Genomic DNA, 21,277 nt, shown 5'->3' with positions numbered 1-21,277 from the left:
TATACAAGATTGCATTTTGTAGAATAAATCTATAAGTGTGTACAGAATTCAGTTCAAAAGTTAAGTCCCCTTTTTCCCCTTCTTGTCTGGATATTTATTGAAACAAGACTCTCTTTTTTATTGCCTTTTAGGCTCACTTTACAGAAACATAGAATTCAGACATTCCAAAATTATAAAAGATAGCATTTCGTAACTAGTATAAAATCTACATACATGTAGCTATGAAGTGTGTGTACAGAATTCTGTTCAAAAGTCGAGTCCCCTTTTTGTCTGGATATTTATTGAAACAAGGCTCGTTTTTGTTGTTGCCTTATAGGCTTACTTTACCGTAACAATAGAATTCAACCTGCCAAAATTGTAAAAGCTTACGTTCTGTAGTAAATACATTGTAATTCGACCTACATTACAGCAAAGCAGAATTTGGAAGGGTGTGTACAGAAAATCAAGTAGTCCTACTTTTTCTCCCCTTTTTGTCTGGATAGTAAATGAAATAAGACTAGAATTCAATTATGCCACATTTGTTAAACATTGCATTTTGTAGTAGCTACATCTACATGTACATGTACAGAGTAATGGCGTGTACAGCAATCTTTTCAAAAGTTGAGTCCCTTTTTCTTCCCCCATGATTACAATTCCAATGATGCTCGTTTCTTACATTATGTGAGAGCTTCTACAACGTTCTCAAAGACGCATCACAACATGCACTTAACATTCATGTGCATGCAGTATACTAGTGCACACATAAACAGGATCGGCTGGATGGGAAGGATACTATGAGGGATACTAAATGAAGAAAGAATGGAATATTATGCAATGAGCAATAGAGAAGAGAAATTTAAGATCTTGTCTATTCCAAATATCGACCTGAATTTACATACTATTACATGTAGGAGACAGAGAAAGAGAGTTTTGAATGAGAAAAAAGAAAGATACAGACATATATTCAAAGAGAGCAACTAAGCAAGAGAGAAAGAGAGAGAGAGAGAAGGGGGACAAAGAAACAAACAGAGATAAAGAGTTCCAAGAAAAGCACATTATAGACGGGTAGAGAGACAGATAGGCAATAAAGAGAAGGGTGAAGGAAAAAAAGATTTAAAACAAACATTCATAATCTGTAAATTTTTGTTTGTTTCTTGACTACCCCGTTATAAAAAGAGAGATTTTTTTTTTCATTTCAAGAAGCTACAGCAAGACAGACCAAAAATGAAATAAATCCTATTAAAAAAAATTGGGAATTTTCATTGGAAAGCAAGGAGGGAAACATGCTATGCTTAAAACAGTGTCAAAGAAATTAAATGAAACAATACAACAAAATATACAAAGTGGTTTAGTCTATCGATTTCATGTCCTCTAATTTGTCATCTCTTGTGTGTAGTCTAGCTCATGGTCACTGGGAACTGTTTTATATTTCATTCAAAGTTTTTACTATTGCCTCATAGTTGTCCCTGGATACATAAATGGATCCATCAATTTGTTTTGTATATATAATTGTAATGAAAAAATATTCATTGACTTTCTGTCAAATTAAAATCAAATCCATTAAATATTTTTTGTTGAAATGATTATAAATTATGAACATGTTTTTTAAAAACCACCAAGTTCATAATCATAATATTGTAGCATAATCAAATTTCATGAATAGAAATTAACAATCAGTCATCTAAAAAAAAACAATTTGCCATTTTGAATGTGTTGTATGGAATTCCTTATCCCCCTCGTTAAGATAAATTTTGTTTCTAAATTCATTCAAAACTAGATGGAATTTTGACTGCGCGCAGTCGAAAATGATGCCTCCGCCATAGAGCAATTTAAACAAGTTTGGAGTTTAAATCTCCAGTGGTTCTTGAGATATCATGATAACAATCTCAATGTATGGAATTTCATAAGTTGACCTCTGTGACCCTTGACCTTTGACCTACGTGCTCCAAAATCTAATCAGATTGTCTTCCTATGGTGATACACACTATCATTAAGTTTGAAGTTTAAATCTCCAGTGGTTCTTGAGATATTATGATATGGTGATACATACTATCATTAAGTTTGAAGTGAAAATTCTCCAGTGGTTCTTGAGATATCCCGATAACGATCTCAATGTATGGAATTTCATAAGTTGACCTCTGTGACCCTTGACCTTTGACCTACGTGCTCCAAAATCTAATCAGATTGTCTTCCTATGGTGATACACACTATCATTAAGTTTGAAGTTTAAATCTCCAGTGGTTCTTGAGATATTATGATAACAATCTCAATGTATGGAATTTCATAAGTTGACCTCTGTGACCCTTTACCTTTGACCTACGTGCTCCAAAATCTAATCAGATCGTCTGTCTTTCTATGGTGATACATACTATCCTTAAGTTTGAAGTTTTTACATCTCCAGTGGTTCTTGAGATATCATGATAACAATCTCAATGTATGGAATTTCATAAGTTGACCTCTATGACCCTTGACCTTTGACCTACGTGCTCCAAAATGTAATCAGATTGTTTTCTTATAGTGATACACACTATCACTAAGTTTGAAGTTTAAATCTCCAGTGGTTCTTGAGATATCATGATAACAATCTCAATGTATGGAATTTCATAAGTTGACCTCTGTGACCCTTGACCTTTGACATACGTGCTCCAAAATCTAATCAGATCGTCTTCCTATGGTGATACATACTATCCTTAAGTTTGAAGTTTAAATCTCAAATGGTTCTTGAGATATCGTGCTAACAAACTCAATACAAGGAATTTCATAAGTTGACCTCTGTGACCTGTGACCTTTGACCTACGTACTCCAAAATCTAATCAGATCGTCTTCCTATGGTGATAAATACTATTCCCGAGTCTTAAGTTTAAATCTTAAATGGTTCTTGAGATATTGTGATAACGGTCAAACGGGACGGACGTACGGACGGACGGACGGACGGACGGACGGACGGACGGACGTACGGACGGACGGACGTACGGACGGACAACCCGAAAACATGATGCCTCCGGCACCACCTTCGGTGGCGGAGGCATAACAAAGCTTAAATTTATCATTTATCAGCTGTTTTTAATTTAATTTTCAATTCAATAGCCTAATAAAACAGCTTTGTATTATCTTTTTTTTCCCTCTCTGCTAGCTGCAATATCAATGTTATAACTTTGTACTTGTAAATTATTGGGACCATCAACCCGTCAAGCCCCTATAGGCTTTTAAAGGGATTGGGTAACTTTGCCTCAGATTCTAAAAAAAAACCCTGGATTTAGCTCATGTTGCAATCATAATTATAAACCTTTAGGTCATACATGAATCCCATGACTTTTACAAGCCAATCGCCTGTCTGATCAAGATATCTATGATTGAAATTAGAAATTTCAAAATTTGGTTTCCTAACGGTTTTTATAACATTACAGTCTATTGGGAAAAATGAGTATTGTAAAACCGGTCACTCAAAGATTTTAAATTTTAGAGGCACTTCATGATCATCTTGAAGCACAATTTTTTTAGGGCCTCAATACTACACCATATCACAGACCCTGATAACACGTAGGGCCATGCATCTCAGATTTAACATTGTTAAATGATGCCTTTAATATGTTGCAGGCACAAACCCTTGTCAAATAATGGAGCGTTGAACAGGTTTTTTTTTATGTGAATAGATTTTGGAGGAAATACTCACTACTGAATGATACTTGTTATAACTAAAATAACAACATGGTGTGTTAATACAGAGCCTATAAAGTGCACCATGTACTATACACTGTGCATTGTGCAGTCAGCATAGTCTTAGTTCAGAACTTCAGACACAATGATCCATAATACGACTGACAACAGTTTGTGCCTGCAAACTGACCTGAACCCTAGGCTAATCCCTTCCCTCATTCATAATAGAGATGTCATCACTCATGTGTATCACCTTCAGACACATGAATAGATCTTAACCAATAGTCAATGCCCAATCAATAGTCGACAAGGTAAAAGAAAGTGTTAAAAGGAAGATTACAGAAACTTTTGAATGGTACGGATCTAAAGTGACCGATTCTTTTGTCTCTGAGGGCTCCCTTTTATGTAAGAGGATGTTTACCTGCAGGTGATGGCATACGGTTGATTTCCCAGGCTTGAAATTGTAAATGAGCGCTTTTTGAAAATGTTACAATTCTTTGCGATTTAATAGAATGGCAATGCCATGTGATATTCCCTGACAATGACACGCAAGGTCATTGAAAAAAAACATATTGATTTTTATTGAGACCCAGAAGGGCATTTAGTCTGCATAAAAGTATAGGAGTTAAAGCACTTCTGGCTGTCAAAGTCAAAATAGCCAAAGGGTACAGTTCACCGTCTTAAAACAAAGATTATTCTGCAAAAATCTCTTGGACTTCAAACTTATCATTCCAGCTTATGTGAGTAATCAAGTTAAAAATGCAACCTAAAGAAACAAAGCGTTCCATTAGCTTCCATTTACATGTACAGTATATTGTCCCATTTCAGCTTTTTGTTAATTCTTGCAATTTACTCTGATGAGTGCTTGAGGAAAAGCTTTAGTATGTCTCTATTCACCGCTATATTTCAAACCAGATTATCTTTTATCTATACTTCTATTTTAAAATTCTATTAAAGATAAAGGGGAGTTCTGGTAAAAAAAAAAAAAAATTCTCACAGAATCAACATAACTTACACTGAATGTTCAAGATTACAATAAATGTCATTTGCCAAACAATTTTGGTAGAAAATGTATACTGGCTGAGTAATGAGCATAGATAGATTAGGAAATCAAGGTTAGTAGCCTCGACACCATTTGTGTAGTCCCATACATCTTTCTGTGTACAGTGCTTGTTACTTTACCAAGACTGGACCAAGTTTATTGTGATTTTGATGACTCCAGAACCTTGCAGTACACACCAATACTTACATCCTACATGATCAACTGTTTCTGATCCATCCCACACCTTTTCTTTCACAATGCAATCGCATGACCAGAACTGAGCTTTATCTTTAAATATTTGCAAAATATATTAGAGAAATGTATTTGTCTTGTATATGTAATCAACGAATGTAAGATGATTAACTGTACAGGTCTGTAAAAAAAAAAGATAATAATATTACAGAAAACAACAAATGAGTTAAAGAGAAGAAATGTATTTCAGGTTCAGTTCAAAAGAAAGATTTATTTTGATCAAAACTTCATTTTTTTATACAAAATAATCATGACATTCATGGGAAATAACCATAATTTGTAAATATATACAAGCAAATGATATTTAGCTAGAAATTGTATTTCTACTAACATAGGTAGTATCAATAATTTCCAGCTATAACTCTCACATTTCTTTTCTGGAAATACATACATGTAGATATCATTTAAAGAATTGAGTAATTTGAAAAACAATGCTCAAGTGCAAAGTAGGAATTCTTTTTAGAGTGTTTTATGTATATTCCCAGACAGAGAAATTTGACTAATCTCAGCTCAAACCCACAGGAATTGACCGGGTCTGCGAGAATTATACAAAACCCTGAGTACACTGGTTGTATTGCCCTTATTTGCCCATGGCATGCATTGCATTTTTGTTTTGATTTTGGATTGACCAAGTACAATTTACATGTACATGTGCATGAGCTACAGGGACTACAGGGTATGTGTATTTAATCAATTCATGTTTAATAATTGGAGCATCAAGCCATCAACTTTCAAGATTTCAAAATCCAACTCTTCAAAGTTGTCTGAAAACATTGACACTACCTACAGAAAACATTTTTTTTATCAAACAAAGCATGCAAAAATAAGAATGTAACAAAACAGAATTAACGAACATGCATGAATGAACACTGCTTTAAAACTTCATAGAGTGTCTTTAAAAACAATGACAAAAGACTGATGGAAAAACACAAATGAATTAATTCAATTTCAATAGATTTAATGATGAATTCAATCAATAATGTTAATCTGTAATCAAAACAAATGCTGTTCGTTTGGTTATGCGTACAGGAAAAAAAATATTGAGTCAGCCTTTTTTTTTGGGGGGGGGGGCTGGTTCTTGTTTACAGCAGTTAACACTGATGCTCAAGACATACGTGTTGTCTACATGGATTACACAACTTTTGAATTCATGGAAATGTTAATTAATAACATCTGAACTATTAAAATAAAGATTTATTAGAGTAGGGTGTTATTATAATGCATACATGTGTAACAGGCTAACAAGTAGTCATAATTTAAAAACTTCAAACATATTTTAAAAAAATTCTCTGATAATCTTCTACATTATCATAATCTACACAAAAATATGGTTATGTCAGTTAAATGAGTTTTCACATTTAAGATTATTCATTAAGGGCTAAATACACAAGCAAGTAATGACCCAAAGAAGCGATAGCAATCAAGATGGAAAAATCTCATTCTGAACCTTTTACTAAAAATAATCACTCCCAAAGTAATGGAGGTGCTTCATGAATAGCTTTTGCTTTCTATTAAAAAATAAATTGTTTTAAAGTATACACATACACATACATGTAGATGTACATTTATCAATCTGTGATGTATGCACTGCACTGTTGGTGCGTTCTGCATAAATAACGATTATGAGAATTAATCAAGAATTTTGGATTTCAAACTTTGATACAAATGACCAACACAGCTCCTGTGCAGATTTTACACACTCCACATATGTTAGCTAATTGATTGGCATGCATTTAAATAGATTACCCTGATGAAACAAAACTGATGAAATATTATAACCAAAAAAGCAACATTTTCTGTAAGTATGAATACCAACAATTTTTAGAAAATAAAGAAAGAAACACAGGGTGAATGATACACAATACAGATTACACAAGGCACCAATTGGAGAACATTTAGTTGATTTGAATTCAAACCATATTTTGTCCATCTCACATAACCGACATGTACAGGTAGAAGCAAGACTATTAACAGTGCAGTATTATTGCTATAAAGTACTGTCCCCATGTACTGTACATGTATAAAGTAGGGGTGATTTACAGACAATAATTTGTCAAGTACAGCAGATCATGTTTTTACATTATTGAAATTATTATGTTTCAGTTTAGTTTTGTTGCATGCATGAAAAGATTATTACATGTACTGTAGTACCTTTATGTTCAGAACACTGGCAATGATCTGAAGAATTGATTGAGAAATAATTGCATGGACTGTAAAGTTAATGTTTGTTCCCTTATCAAGAAAAAAAAATCATTAGTCCTATTCATACAAATACATGTAGTCTGTCCATGAAACTTCTGTGCATCTGATGACTTCATCACACTGTTAAGTTTAATACTTTCATTGTTTTATGTAGCAAACTTCAATGTATTCTTATGGCAAGGTACATTGTACATGTACATACACATGTATGTACAGAAATGATGTAGGGAAAATTAACAGGCCATACTCCAAAGAGTTAGAAACTGCAAAAAAACTGTAAATAATGGCCCTCTATTTTTCTGATGTTCTCACATTGAAGTACTCACATTCAATTAAATGTTCAAGGTTTAAAAAATAATCAACTGTTTCCTAGCTTTTATGGAATAATGAAATCAATGTTAACCAAAGATAGAGAAGAAGGAAAGAGGGGGAAGGGGGAGGGGGAGGGGGAGGGGGAGGGGGAGGGGGAGGGGGAGGGGGAAGGGGAAGGGGGAGGGGGAAGGAGAAGGGGAGGGGGGAGGGGGAAGGGGAAGGGGGAGGGGGAAGGAGAAGGGGAGGGGGAAGGGGGCGAAAAAGTATGAGTCAGCAGAACTAGACTATACTATCTGCTTATCTGGGTCAATCCTATTCCTACATATACATGGCTGTACACCAAATACAATAAACCAGACTAACTGGGACAAGCCAATCACTTTAAATGATGGAATGGTGTTTAGAATGAGAACAGCTTCATAAACCTGGAAGCAGAATACAACTCGAAAGTCATCCCTCAACCTTAAATTGGCAATGGCCATTGGTCCACACCTTGCCCTAAGCCTCCCAGCACCCTATCGCGATCCAAAGCTGTCACTCCTAATTACCGCAACTATCTCTCTTGATATGGCTTGCTCGCCATGCAGCCTCATTACGACATAAATAGCGTCCCGTAAACGAGACTGCCTCTAGTTTATGCTCACTTTTACGGCATGATCACATGACACAGATATGAAGAGTATTTTCGGATGGCGGACACAAATCTTATGGAAATGTGAGACAGGTTTACGAGAATGAGATATTATCCCTTCTTATCGGTCTGGTGTGATTCTTAAATGGCTGCCTCAAAACAAGCTATTTGAACATCGGGTAACTTGGGTAAAAGTCTCTTTCCCCATGGAAGACAGTTTAAGCAAACTGAAGATACAACATCACACAGCATTTTTTCCAAAATGTATTACACATTTAGGACTAGAAAACTAGGTTTAAAACTTTGCACTTGCATAAATCTTTCAACAGAAGCTAGATTATTTGTTAACTGTTCTAAGCTTTGTGATCGATAGACTTGACGGTAGCCCAAATACACCAGAAGTCACTTCATTGCTCTCTTTAATACATTGATTGAATACCTTTTTCTTGCACAGTCAAAAATTACCTCATACTCATCATGAAAGCAACTTGTACAATGTTTATTGACACTTGTTTATATATACAAATATATCTCTATGAACACACATATTCTGCACTGCAATATTGTACAGGGATCTTACCATTTTGTGAGTAGTACTGCTATACATTTGACTCTTTCCTCTTGATTTCATCTGGCATCTCTTTGAGGGCTTCTTCTGGTAGCGGGCTTGGATGACTGGTCATCGACAGTTCCTCCGTGGTCTGGGAATCACAAGACCGCAGAGGATGCATCTCCTGTGAACCCTCGTGGGAACCCTGAGACTCGATAGAAACAAGTCTTCCAACATCTGGAGGTTTCCATTTCAGAGTAAGATGTTCAGTGCTCCTGCTTCGGCCATTGCAGTCCCCCCGTGCGAACTGCTTGAAGCGACGGGCGAAGACTTCTTCCGTCATCCTAGGATTCCATCTCTGCAGCTTCTGCTCGTCGATAACATTGGTGATGAGGTCTTTCAGCTGAGCCAACTGGCTCTCCGTCGTTTCCTCTTCCTTTTGCTCAATTTCGTCCAGCTCTTTGGCACTCTTCCTTGGGTGGCCTGGCACAGTGTATGTTTCCTCAAACTTGGAGTAGTCAATGTCGTACTGCTTGTCGAACTCGCTGCGTAGGCACAGAACAGAGCTGCAGAAGCGAGAGCCCCACTGTATCTCTCCAGGCATGTAGGAGGTACGGGCCTGAGTGGTCAACCCTGTTTGCTCAACGATTCCTTCGAGGATAACCACAATCTCAAAGTCAGCGGTGTCTATCGTGTTGCAGGAGTACTCATAGAGTGGACTGTCTTCGTCTATTGTATGTGATACTATGATGGGCCAGACCAAGAATATACGGTCTTCCCCAGTGTCATAACCCAGGTCCATGTTGTGATGACACAGTGGTATAATCTCCCCCTCTTTGGTGACTTTGGGTTTGATCATGTAAACTCGCAAGTGAGCCTCAAACAGATGGCTGTTTCGAATGTCTCCGACCCTGAACATGAAGCATAATTTACCGTCTCTTTGGGCAATGGCGGCTTTCCGACTGAACTTGAGCGTGGCGGCTCGTTTCTTTGGACGAGCGATTTTAGCGAAGATACAACCAATAAAAACGGCATCAATGAGGCAACTGATGACGGACTGTACAACAACTAGTAATACTGCATGTGGGCATTCTTCAGTCACACTTCGGAAGCCATATCCGATTGTTGTCTGGGTTTCCAATGAAAAGAGGAACGCTCCGGTGAATGTTTCCATGTTGTACACACACGGTTCCCAGTCTGTCAAGTTGCGCTGTGAGGCGTTGAGGTCACCATGCGCCGCGGCGATGACAAACCATACAAGTCCAAACAAGAACCATCCGACGACATACGCAAAGGTGAACACCATCAGGTTCCATCTCCATCTTAAATCCACAAAGGTTGTGAACAGGTCCTCAATGAAGCGTAACCTCGCCACTCGCGTGTGAACCACATTGCACACTCCGTCCTTACCCACCAACCTCTGCATCTGTTTCCTGCGCTTCAGTTTCCTGCGCAGTTTGTACGAGCGGACGGAATCCTTACGATTGTGGTGCGTGGGAATGGGAGGTCCGTTCCCATTGCTGCTGTAGGCACTCTCCGAAGAGAGGCTGGTGTTGCTGACGCGTCGGTCCATTTCCGCCTCCATCCTTGGAGGTTCCATCAGCCCCAGCGGCTCGTAAAGGTCCGTCTCGCCAGCGGGACGAGACATGATGAGACCTCTCTCAACACTCACACTTCAGAAGAAACCTGAAACAGAAAGAATAAAAGAACAAATTAATCCCCCTTGGTTTTCAAACTAATCAACAATGATGACAACTGATACCTACAAAAATACATCAAGTCAAACAATAATTCTGCAAGTACATGAACTGTAGTGGAACGCATTTGCTCTCTCCAATGTGTGTTCCTCGACTTAAACTAAAGAGCATCAATTAAAATTCAGATTATTTCAACAATGTGCACCTGCCTGGTGTGAATGAGTTTGACTCCTCGCACACATGCTCCTAACAGATACATCAAATGGTTACAGCACTCCATGCCGCACAAAGTCATCTCGAGTTCTGACAATCACTTAATTTGTACATGTTACGGTATGTCCCTTCTCCAACCTTACTCAATTAATGACGTCCCTGTCTGGCCTCTTGGATAGTGCTACTTATTAAGCATGTCAATCTAGACCGAGATCGCTGGCAAGAACGATTCATTCACACGTAACCTTTGAAAAGTAATTACTTGGGCAAATATCCCACACACCCTGATTGGGTACTAGTGTTACGTAACAATCAATCTCACAAATAATGATGTTATGAAACGAGCAGATGAGTTCTTCTTTGATAGGGCATAAAACATAAGAATATTAAATGAAACATCTGAGCTCTCAAAGTCTTTAAAAAGGCTGTTCTGTCTTAACTTTGAAGCAGTGTTAAGTATGATCAGAATTATCATCGGTATTGCTGTACATGTACTGGATAAGTGTATATCAACAACATTTTTGGAAAATAAAATAATAAATAAATAAACAAATAGCACATTTCATTATCCTTTAAAATTATCAGGAAATGAAATTATCAGGAAATCCAAAATAAACTTTAAAGAGAACATTGACATGAAGGAAATCAAATTATCAGATCTTAAATATAAAAATATGATCAGTACAACTTTGCTTGCTCCCAATATTTATCACCTGTACAGTAGTATAAAGCATTTATATTTTGAGTTGCATTTTACCGGTAATCAGAATGTTTTAATATGCAAGATGCCCGAGGCCAAAATCAGATAATGCAAATCATGAACCTCTTTATTGAACTTGGGGAATAATTTGTTTTTGGTAATGTTATTCATGATCTAGTTGTAAAATGTAAATCATGAATAATATTACCAAAAACAAATTATTCCCCAAGTTTAATACAGAGGTTCATGATTTGCAACTAATGTAGATCACAATTTTGAGAAAATAAAGTGCAAAGATCATAATATTGAGTTGTTTAATGTATGTCACGAACTGAACAATTTTCATCTACAGTCAATAAACTTTGCTTTCACATACTGTACATTCTATTTTTAACATTTACATGTAAATAATAAATAAAGCATTCTAAGACTCTATTTAGGGTACACTGAGTAAATAAACATTTTATAAAAATAACTACTTCCTACTCAAATAGACAGGTAGCGGCAAAAAGACTTGATTGATTTTTCACCATTGTCTCCGATCCAAGGCAAAATACTGGGTCTGCTTGAGCCAGAGGACCTACATGTAGCCTCGAGGCTTCGTCTTAACCACTTCTTTGTCTGCGTCTATGAATAATGAATTAGAGCAGCTTAATAAGGCGACAAGGTGGGAAATCGGTGAGTAGGATAATAAGTGGTAGTGTGAAAAAGATGCGGAGCGCCCTGGTTCCTGAAATGATACACCAGCATGGGGTCCATTTATCTACGTGTTTGGAGTTGAGCGCATCAAGTTAATAAAACATCGTAAGCATGAGAAGGCGGTGGACCTTCCCGACAAAATAATCATTAGTGTATCAAACTTTCATAAGTGTGAAGTTTCATTGTTGTTTCTTTGTGAACTCTAGTAACACTATGAACATGTCTGACAAAGAAAGCGGACAAAATATACAGTTCCTCAGGTAGACAAAAGAACATCCCTTCACTGCTATTATGTGAAAATGTGTAGAACAGGTGTCACATGCATATTCACCTTTTTACATAATAGCAGTGAAGGGATGTTCCTTTGTCTACCTGAGGAACTGTATATTTTGTCCGCTTTCTTTGTCTGTCATATTCTTAGTGTAAACTCAGGAGAGGATCAGTGTTAAAAACTTAAAATTGACAAACTGTATTCTGAAGACAACTTGAATGCCCAAACTACACTTTGCTGTGGAGTTGCGTAAATTTATGTAATTTAAATTTCACAGATTGACAAAAATGTTCATTCTCTAGTCAGGGATCCACACCAATTTTTTTTTGAAAGAGGGTTCGGATTTAACTTTTTAAATTATGATGTGTGCATGAGTCCTGTGTAATTCTTTTTTTAAAGTTTGGGGGTCGGGACTTACAGTGCAGGTGTCATGGGTGCCTGCTAACATCAAGCCCTGCTATAGTCTATACGATTACAATTTAAGCTGCAAATCTTCCTTGGGCCTGGGCTTTTAAGAGTACTCAAAAAGAGGGAACTTTTTTTAGAGATCATATACATGTATATATACAATAAGTTACACAAATATTGATCATTTTGTTTTTCTATAGCTTGTATATGTAGTAGGATATATTTTTGAAAGAAAAGTTTGTAAAGGTGTTGTGGTCTGCTCCCATGGCCCCTTAGACATCAGTAGCCAAAATAAAATGTATAAATATCAAACATTTATTAGAAGATTTTCCTATGATATACAATAATAAATTGACTAAGCATCAGATGGTATGCTGTTGCAGTACTGGTGGCCTTTGGCAATACATTTTAATCTACATTTGCCACTCTCCATGGTGTAGGAGTTACACTGTAAATAGTTACTGGTAGGAAAGAAATCCTTGAACGGTGTCAGCACAGACATTGGTAGTCTAGCAGTACCAGGGTAATATTGAAGCACCTTGAGCATTATAAAAATATCCAGTATCATTATTATCAAATGTACAACATTAAAAATCTGAACTGGATATAATGGAAATACTGCAAATGTTTGCAGAGCTGTAATATCTTGTTTACATGTATGCATGACTACACTTTGAACATTCACAGGAAGATGATGGCTTAATCATACAATTGGTCACACGAAAGGATATCAAACCATTTTTATTGATTTACACATTACATCACATTAAAAATTCCAATGATCCGAAAAGTGTGGCATAACAAAAGGCAGCAAAATGGTCCCCAAGGACTTATCAATATCTAATGATATTTATGTAAAGTCCACAAAAGATAATTGTCTTCTTGGTGCCATAGTCAGTTATTGTCAGTTATTTATAGCCTCAATGTAATTGAAGGGATATCGACTGGGTGCATATTATGAAGGAAGAATAATTGATTGAAATTTTGATTGTTAATGCTCGGGGAGAAGATGGCTTTTAATCACAGACCCTACCACAATTTTCAACAAGAAGCACAAGCTATTAAAGGGATTGGGTATCTTTGCCTCATATTCTTAACAAAATGCTGGATTTAGCTCATGCTGCAATCATTATTATAAACCTTTAGGTCAGTCAGGAATCCCATGATTTTTACATGCCGATCGCCTGTCTGATTATCAAGATATTTATGATTGGATTTCAAAATTTCCAAAACTGCTTTCCAAAAGTTTTTTTTATAACACTACAGTCTTGTGGGGAAAATGAGGATGGTAAAATCGGTCACTCAAAGATTTTACTTTTATGAGGAACTTCGTGATCATTTTGAAGCGCGGTTTTAGGGCTTCAATATTACACATATCACAGATGCTGATATCACAGATTTATAAAACTGGAAACATTGTTTAACAATGCCTTTAGACACTGTATCCTTCTCCACAGGCTTGCTTCTCAACATTGTTATTACTAGCAGACTTTATTTTTAAGTCTAAACTCTACGAAATAACAAATACAATTTAGTAATCTCAAGTCCACATCTTAATTGATCATCTTACAATATACATGTACACTGTACAGTGTGTATACAACAGCATGTAACATAATTGTAATTTCTATACTGGTTCTTGTGCAAAAACAAAGAACATACCACTTACAATGTAGTTTATGTTTACAACCAGTGATACTAGGACAGAAGGCTTCATGCCAACGTTATTGTTCAATTAATTATTTTAGTTTTGTTTTGTTTTGTTTCATTTCCGTATGTTCTTGTATTGCCTTTGTCCTTGTTCATGTAAGTGATGTAATGTATTTTCTTTGCCAAAAAATGTATGTACTGTATACATGTACATGTACATATATTATTTATATTTACATCACTGCTAAAGGTACATTACACATTAAGGCTTCTATTATAACTTTAATACATGTATTTGTTCTTTTGATATATTAATTCAGAAAATAGAATGACTTCTTAAATCTCTTTTCTTCATAGTTTTGTCATGATTCTTGAAGTTGAAGGTATGCAAGAAATCATTTTAATTACTGTTAGTGGAAATCAAAAGACCAAGGCAAAAATAAAGTTGCAAAAAATAAAGTTACAGAAACAACAACATAAACTTATCAAGTGTACATGTACAATGTATGGTGTTCAGGGCATGACAACAAATCTGATCAAAGCTCAATGGAATTACCTAATTGAGTTGAATCTGGAAGGGATTAAGTTAAAGCACATAATCGTCCTAATTGGGATAATTAATCTGTTAAGACTCAAGGCTAATCCTGAGCTGATATAACTGTGAGGTAGGTTCCAGTCAGTCTCTAGGAGTTGTACATGTACCTTAGTCTGTATCTTGTTTTATAATGAAGTACACATTTGAAAGTTTATTTGTATGCCTCCATTACATGCAGCTGATCTATCATGTTCACTGTACACTTACCAGATAAATATATTGAAAATGCCCATACACAGACTCTGTTTAACAATAATTTAAACATAAAAACACAAATTGAAAAGAGAAAAGACCTTTTAATAACTGCCAGAAATAGGATGTTTCAATAATCCCATTCCCCCAAAACAAAATAAAAATGAGGTTGCCTCACGATTGCTTTCATATTGTCAAAATTTTTCCAGAGATAAATCCCCTTAAAGGTACACTGTAAAGACCAGTATTGGAAACGCCCAAATTTCAAAAAATGAAATGGAAGCTCTCATTACCTACAGTATCATGTGAAAGAATATGTTTTGACTAATACATGATGATAAAAAATTTTCCGGGAAACCGCCTACTAATTCATATATTTGGCAAATTTGTTTCTCTCATGGTCTGTGAGAGATATAGGGTAGTCCCATATACATCTTTCTGTGTATAGTGCTTGTAACTTTACGAAGAATGGGCCAAATTTCTTATCATTTTGATGATTCCAGAACCTTGCAGATGCTAGATGCTAGATGATCAACCTTTTCTGATTGATTCCACAACGTTTCTTTCACAATGCAATCGCATGACCATAACTGGTCTTTACCTTTCAAAAAATACACTGTAGTGTACTAAATAACTACAAAGAATTGCAATTAATTGAAAGCACAAGCTACAATGTATGTAATTCTTTGTTTTCTAGCTCATAGTATCATAATAAAAAGTTTAAATGAATGAAATATCATACAAGCCTAATACTTGCTTTAAAGGCAGGCTTTACTACTTCAGATAGAAGGGATAAAAAAAACAAGCGAGCCAGCTAGGTCACTGTGACAGGTGGCTATCTCATTAACTCAGCTCTCATTTAGAATAAGAAAAAGAGGATCATGGGGAACCAACAGGCACCGATTGGGGAAGTTTTCTATATATGGGGAGCAAGTAGCTACAAGAAGGACAGTGTGCCTTTAATAGACTAAAGCAAACTACAAAGGACTGCCCTTGATTAAGAGAATCAGCTAAATAAAAAAACTTTGTTTTGCAGCTCATTAGATAACGAAACATCTTGCAAGCCTCACTGAGTGCCAAAAAAAACAATATAACTTTTGGACGGTTGCCAATGGGCTCTCCATATCTCCGCACATGACAGTAATTGATGAAACAATGAATGCCTAATTTCTTATTTAATTTCATAGCACTCATCACCAGCCTGTGTCAAATGATGAACATGGATAATCAATATTTTGAGGCTCATTACCCAGACAGGACATAAATCACTATGTCTGGGACTACAGGGGAAATCAATGATTCTAGACTTTCCCTGGGTACCAAATACCAATTTAATCTACAGAATGATAAAGGTGGATGGAGGCCTTGGAGGCTAAAATTTAAAAATAAACCAAGAAGTTTGGGGAAATCCCTTTTCCTCCCCCTTTCAACTGCATGTACCCCAAAAATTTTCAAAAAGTAAAAACTAAACAAACTATTAAAAAGCAACAATAATAGCAATAATAATAACAATAACAATAATGATTTATAATGAAAATGAAGCTATAACAAAAATTAAAATGATAATAATAATGATGATGATGAAAGTGTTTATTGGAAAGTGCTTCACTTGGAAATATACTGCACTCAAGTTGTACGCTATGTACATGTACATTTGTACATGTATAGAGAGAGAGAGAGAGAGAGAGAGAGAGAGTGAGAGAAAGAGACCGAAAGAGACAAAGGGAGGGGGTTGTGGCTGGTAAGAGACTTGTCCTATACCACGAGCCTATCAACTTCATGGTTTATCCATCAAGGGTTACAGAACAGTGGTATCAACAACAACACCTCAATGCATGTGCAGATGTAAACCGTAAGTGTAAGCCTCCTGTGTACTAAAAAACACTGCTAATAAATGGAGAAAAACACTGACCCATGCCAGCAATACTATACAGAACAGTACAAATAGAGGAGCAAAGTGCAAATACATGCACAAAGAATAAGCAGTAAGGCTTTCTTGTTTCCCACACAATTACTTTTGACAAAGGTTTTAGCTGCTATCAAACCGGCCCTGAAAAACCATTGACTATAAGTACACGTAAAGATCAGGGTGATCTCATTTATACTTTCTAGAATACTGTACGTCTTGTATAGACCTACAATAGAAGTACAAAAAGAATATATTTCTAAATACATACATGTACATGTACACATGTAGGCCCCTACAAGTTATTTGACAGAATCGTTCATATGATAGGCTCATGACGTTCATGTATTGACCGTGGAATTTGAACTTTGTTGTCAATAATTGATCCAGTGAAAATAACAAAAAAGATAAGGTGAATAACGTCAATGGTTCGGGGGTTCATTTTGATGAACATGTCTATATAATGGCTTGGCATGCACATACGGGCATTGTTTATGATGACGTAAAACATGGATGGTGGCCAAGTAAACTTACATGTCTTTATGTTTTTTATGCTCAATCATCCTTATCTGAAATTCAAACAAAGCAGCTTCACCAATACTGAGGGGTGTTTCACAAAGATCCTAAATCAAACTAACTCTAAGTTGGACTTAAACATTATGGAGAGCCATTTGTAGCCTTAAAATAAAATATATTCAAGAGCAAACATTCAAGTATTTTAGATTTTTCATAAATTCCACATCGAGAACATGAAATCTCCTTGATATTAGAAAATATGAACGATTTGAAGCAAGATTTTATATAACTTTTACAAAATATTTTCATAGATCATGCTAACGGCTTTCAATAATTGTTAAGTCTAACTTAGTTGTGAAACACCCCCCTGGTGTAACACAATGAACTTGAATTTGGTGGGGTCTGCCAGTTGCCACCCACGAGCCAGTCAACAAAAGATGTCATGACCCTACTCGACTCGCATGGCTTCATCTCCATTACTCTACCCATTAGATGACTAATTCGTGGCTCACACAGTGCCACGGTGGTGGAGCATGCCTTCGCTGCCTCATCATAATCAAATTCAGACGGTTTGGGGGACATTTTGGAGATAATTCCAGTTGTGTATGTATCCCAGGTGATGGGTCACATTGATGATGCATCACTCAGCCACGTGTGATATAATTTATTATTTCTTTCTGATATTTAGACAGGGTGACTCATTATCACCAATAATGGTGGTCTTCCATGAGGCCCTGTTAATCAAAATAGGGAACAAAATTTAGTTCACATCCCCCAAAAATATTAATAATAACAACATCATGAACATAAACTCATAACGGCAACAAAGAATAAGTAAGAACATGTATAAACAAATATACATGTATGTATGTATTTGGTATCCTCGTAATAAATGGTCTGTTTGTTTTGTTTTGCTTTGCTTTTTTGTTCAACACATACTGTATTCCCAACAAGCCATACTGTAATCACAACAATCTCTCATCTTTTTGAATTATAAGGAATAAGGTGGAGATCTTATAAAACCATTAAATTAGCTTAGATTATAGCCTCTCATTAACAGAACTGAGCAAGAAAGTTATCAGCAAAAATCAGGCAAAAAATGTACAATGAAATACATAATACATGTACAGTTGTACATTTACAACACCGGTATTCATATGATTCATGTATGTAGGCCGTTGGATCTTGTTTGTTTGATTTGACCTGTACTATTATGTATTAAATGATAATCATGATGTGGCATTTAAACGAAACCTTTGTACCTATTATTATTACACCTCAAGCCAGGGTAATAATATCCAAAGTTATGATTTCTGGAAGCACATCTAGGACATATGTGATGAGCGTTGTACAAGAACGGTTTATTTGTTTTAAAAACACCAATTCGAGGTCAAATTTGCTCTAGTATTTGTGAGGGCATAACATGTGGACCCAAATGGCTCACCTTTTAGCTGAGACGATGAGCTGTGCTTAACTTATGCAAAGTCATTGTGAATATGTGTACTCCACATAAGATGATGTCATTGAGTCAATTTTCATGTCAAGTCAAGTTAGTTAGTCGATAACTTCTGATTTTCAAAGCTTCAGATTTTTGAGTTTTCAGAAAGCTGTTACTCCTCTGACAGACACTACATCTTAAAATAGCATATCTTGATAGTATTGTAATCTATGGCTGACATAAGCTGTCCACAGATAATGATGTATATATAATTTATCTACCGGTACGCCTATTTCATTTTTTTAAAACTTCTGACTGGGTTTTTAAAAAGGAATTGCCCCTCCCCCCCCCCAACCTTTTCAACTCTCAGATAATCTCTTGTACTGTAGTCTGTACTATTGTAGCCTACTTGGCGATTATTTACTAGGCTATTCCCCTACCCATTGCATCATCATGACTCATGATTGGGGTTGAAGACCTACGTTAATGGACATTTTCAGAACCTGGCCAATGAAGACGTTTGAATGACCATGATGACTGATCAAAATTACACGTGTATGATCCAGAATCCAGATGAATGATCATCTAGAGACTAGAAACATCTCTCATTCTATGATCTAGAATAGTCACTAGAAGTAGAACAATATCTTGAGTACATACACTTAATTTCCAGCATTAGCATGACTCATTATGCCTCATCTTCATTGAGTGTGAAGTAGTTTTTTTATCCCACCGATATTAATCACATCGCATCCTGTGTATAGAAAAGAAATCTAGCATCTTTTTAGTAAAGTAAAGACCTTTGAACAAAAAGGCCAAAACACTTTCATTGTCCAAATATAGAGCGGCATTTTCCATGGGCTCTTTACTGTACACGTGGTGATCACACTAGATTGGGCGGTGTCTAAACAAAGCAAATTATGAATGGTTTCACTTTCACACGAATGGATACTACACAGCGCCACGCCGGTAGATCGCTGCCCCGTCAGCACCGGCGAAGATGCATTTGAGTTTTTGAACACTTAACATATAACTTCTCTTCTCGCAAAAACATGCATACAAATACAGAAATAGCGTAATTTTAATACTTACAATATTCTTTAATTGTCTTGTGTATAATTCCAATATAATATCAAAATCCTGGAAGAAATAGAACGGATATTCTGGCGATCAATGTGTACTTCTCTGCCAGGATTTCGTGCTGCTCGTCGTAATACACATCATATGAATGTGAATGTGTACTTCTCGTGTGTAGTATTTGGTACCTATACTACGTCGCGTCATGTATACACAACACATGTATACACAAAGCCCGCGCCTTTGATTTATTGGCGCGATGAGACTTGGTTCATTATCTATAGGTATGAGTGTTTTATTAAATGCACCCATTTTTTGTTAACGAATAACGAAAGACCACAATTGTAACCTCTATTTAGTGATTGAAATCTAAACTGTGTAATTGATTCCATGATAGATATTTTGGGTGTATAAGCGTACAAAATGTTTTGCAAAAATGTAGAATGCCCCTCACGTTGCTCTCACACGGACCATCAAATAATGGACTCTCCCAAAACTTATATCCATTCATTCAACGGACTTGTCCTCAATGCATGCTTCCTGCATTGTTTACGTTCATACTAACTATGACGGAATATGAAGAGCAAATACATTACAATTTTGCTGTTTGAATTTGTTTTTCTTTTAATTCCTGCAATGGGGAAGTAAGAACTAGATAGTTTATTCCTCAGCACTACATCCTGACTTATGGGTCCTGCTGAGTATCGTCGTAGAAGTAGAAGTAGAAGTACGGCAAGTATAATGACACTGCTTCTCCAGTACACGGTTCCCCTATTTATTGCCGTTCTTCGTCTTCATCTAGTTTCTCGATCGTTGCTTTTCTTTTTGAGCAGACTTCTTCCTCTCCCATTTCTGTTGTTTATCTCCAGGGACGTTCTTCCATTTTACCCCCATCACCCCCTCCCTTCCATTTTCAACCTTATTTTCCTCTCAAACTTCTGATCAATCTTCTTTTAAACTCTACTCATCTACCTTTTTTCCATTCCTTTAGTTTAAGAGCCTGATCTTGGTTCTCTTTCAATATTGATTGCCCTCTTTGCTTCCCTTCCCTATCCCTCGTCTTTTATTGAGCGACCGATGTGTGCTTATTATTATTCTCCAGCAAGAAGTTTCAGGGTGAAAAGAAAAAACTATCAAATTTCAAGGAAAGTGCATGTATCGAGGAAAAAGGAATCAATTTTAAGTAATTTCCCTGCCGAGAGCTAGATACTCATAACTAAGAAACCTGCCCCCCCCCCCCCTACGGGCCGCACCTCCGCGGCCCGTCCCTAAATTATCACACTCCCGCGT

The 21,277-nt window shown here is 36.3% G+C and overlaps 1 protein-coding gene across 1 annotated transcript; it reads right to left on the bottom strand.

Moving 5' to 3' along the window:
- Nucleotides 1-7,661: 7,661 nt before the first annotated feature.
- LOC592565 (G protein-activated inward rectifier potassium channel 3) lies at nucleotides 7,662-20,147 on the bottom strand. Its single transcript, XM_011662543.2, has 2 exons — nucleotides 20,003-20,147; nucleotides 7,662-10,311 (listed from the first exon to the last, which is right to left on the bottom strand). The coding sequence occupies exon 2, from the start codon at nucleotides 10,271-10,273 to the stop codon at nucleotides 8,675-8,677; it is 1,599 nt and encodes a 532-aa protein (XP_011660845.2). The 5' UTR covers nucleotides 10,274-10,311; nucleotides 20,003-20,147; the 3' UTR covers nucleotides 7,662-8,674.
- Between the last annotated feature and the right edge of the window lie 1,130 nt (nucleotides 20,148-21,277).

The sequence above is a fragment of the Strongylocentrotus purpuratus genome, unplaced genomic scaffold, assembly GCF_000002235.5.
Source record: "Strongylocentrotus purpuratus isolate Spur 01 unplaced genomic scaffold, Spur_5.0 spur5_contig_825, whole genome shotgun sequence".
Lineage (NCBI taxonomy): Eukaryota > Metazoa > Echinodermata > Echinoidea > Camarodonta > Strongylocentrotidae > Strongylocentrotus > Strongylocentrotus purpuratus.
This window is presented reverse-complemented; position numbering and strand designations above follow the sequence as displayed.

Coding starts and splice junctions, on each gene's coding strand:
- LOC592565 (XM_011662543.2), bottom strand. CDS start 10,273: ATGTCTCGTCCCGCTGGCGAGACGGACCTTTACGAGCCGCTGGGGCTG.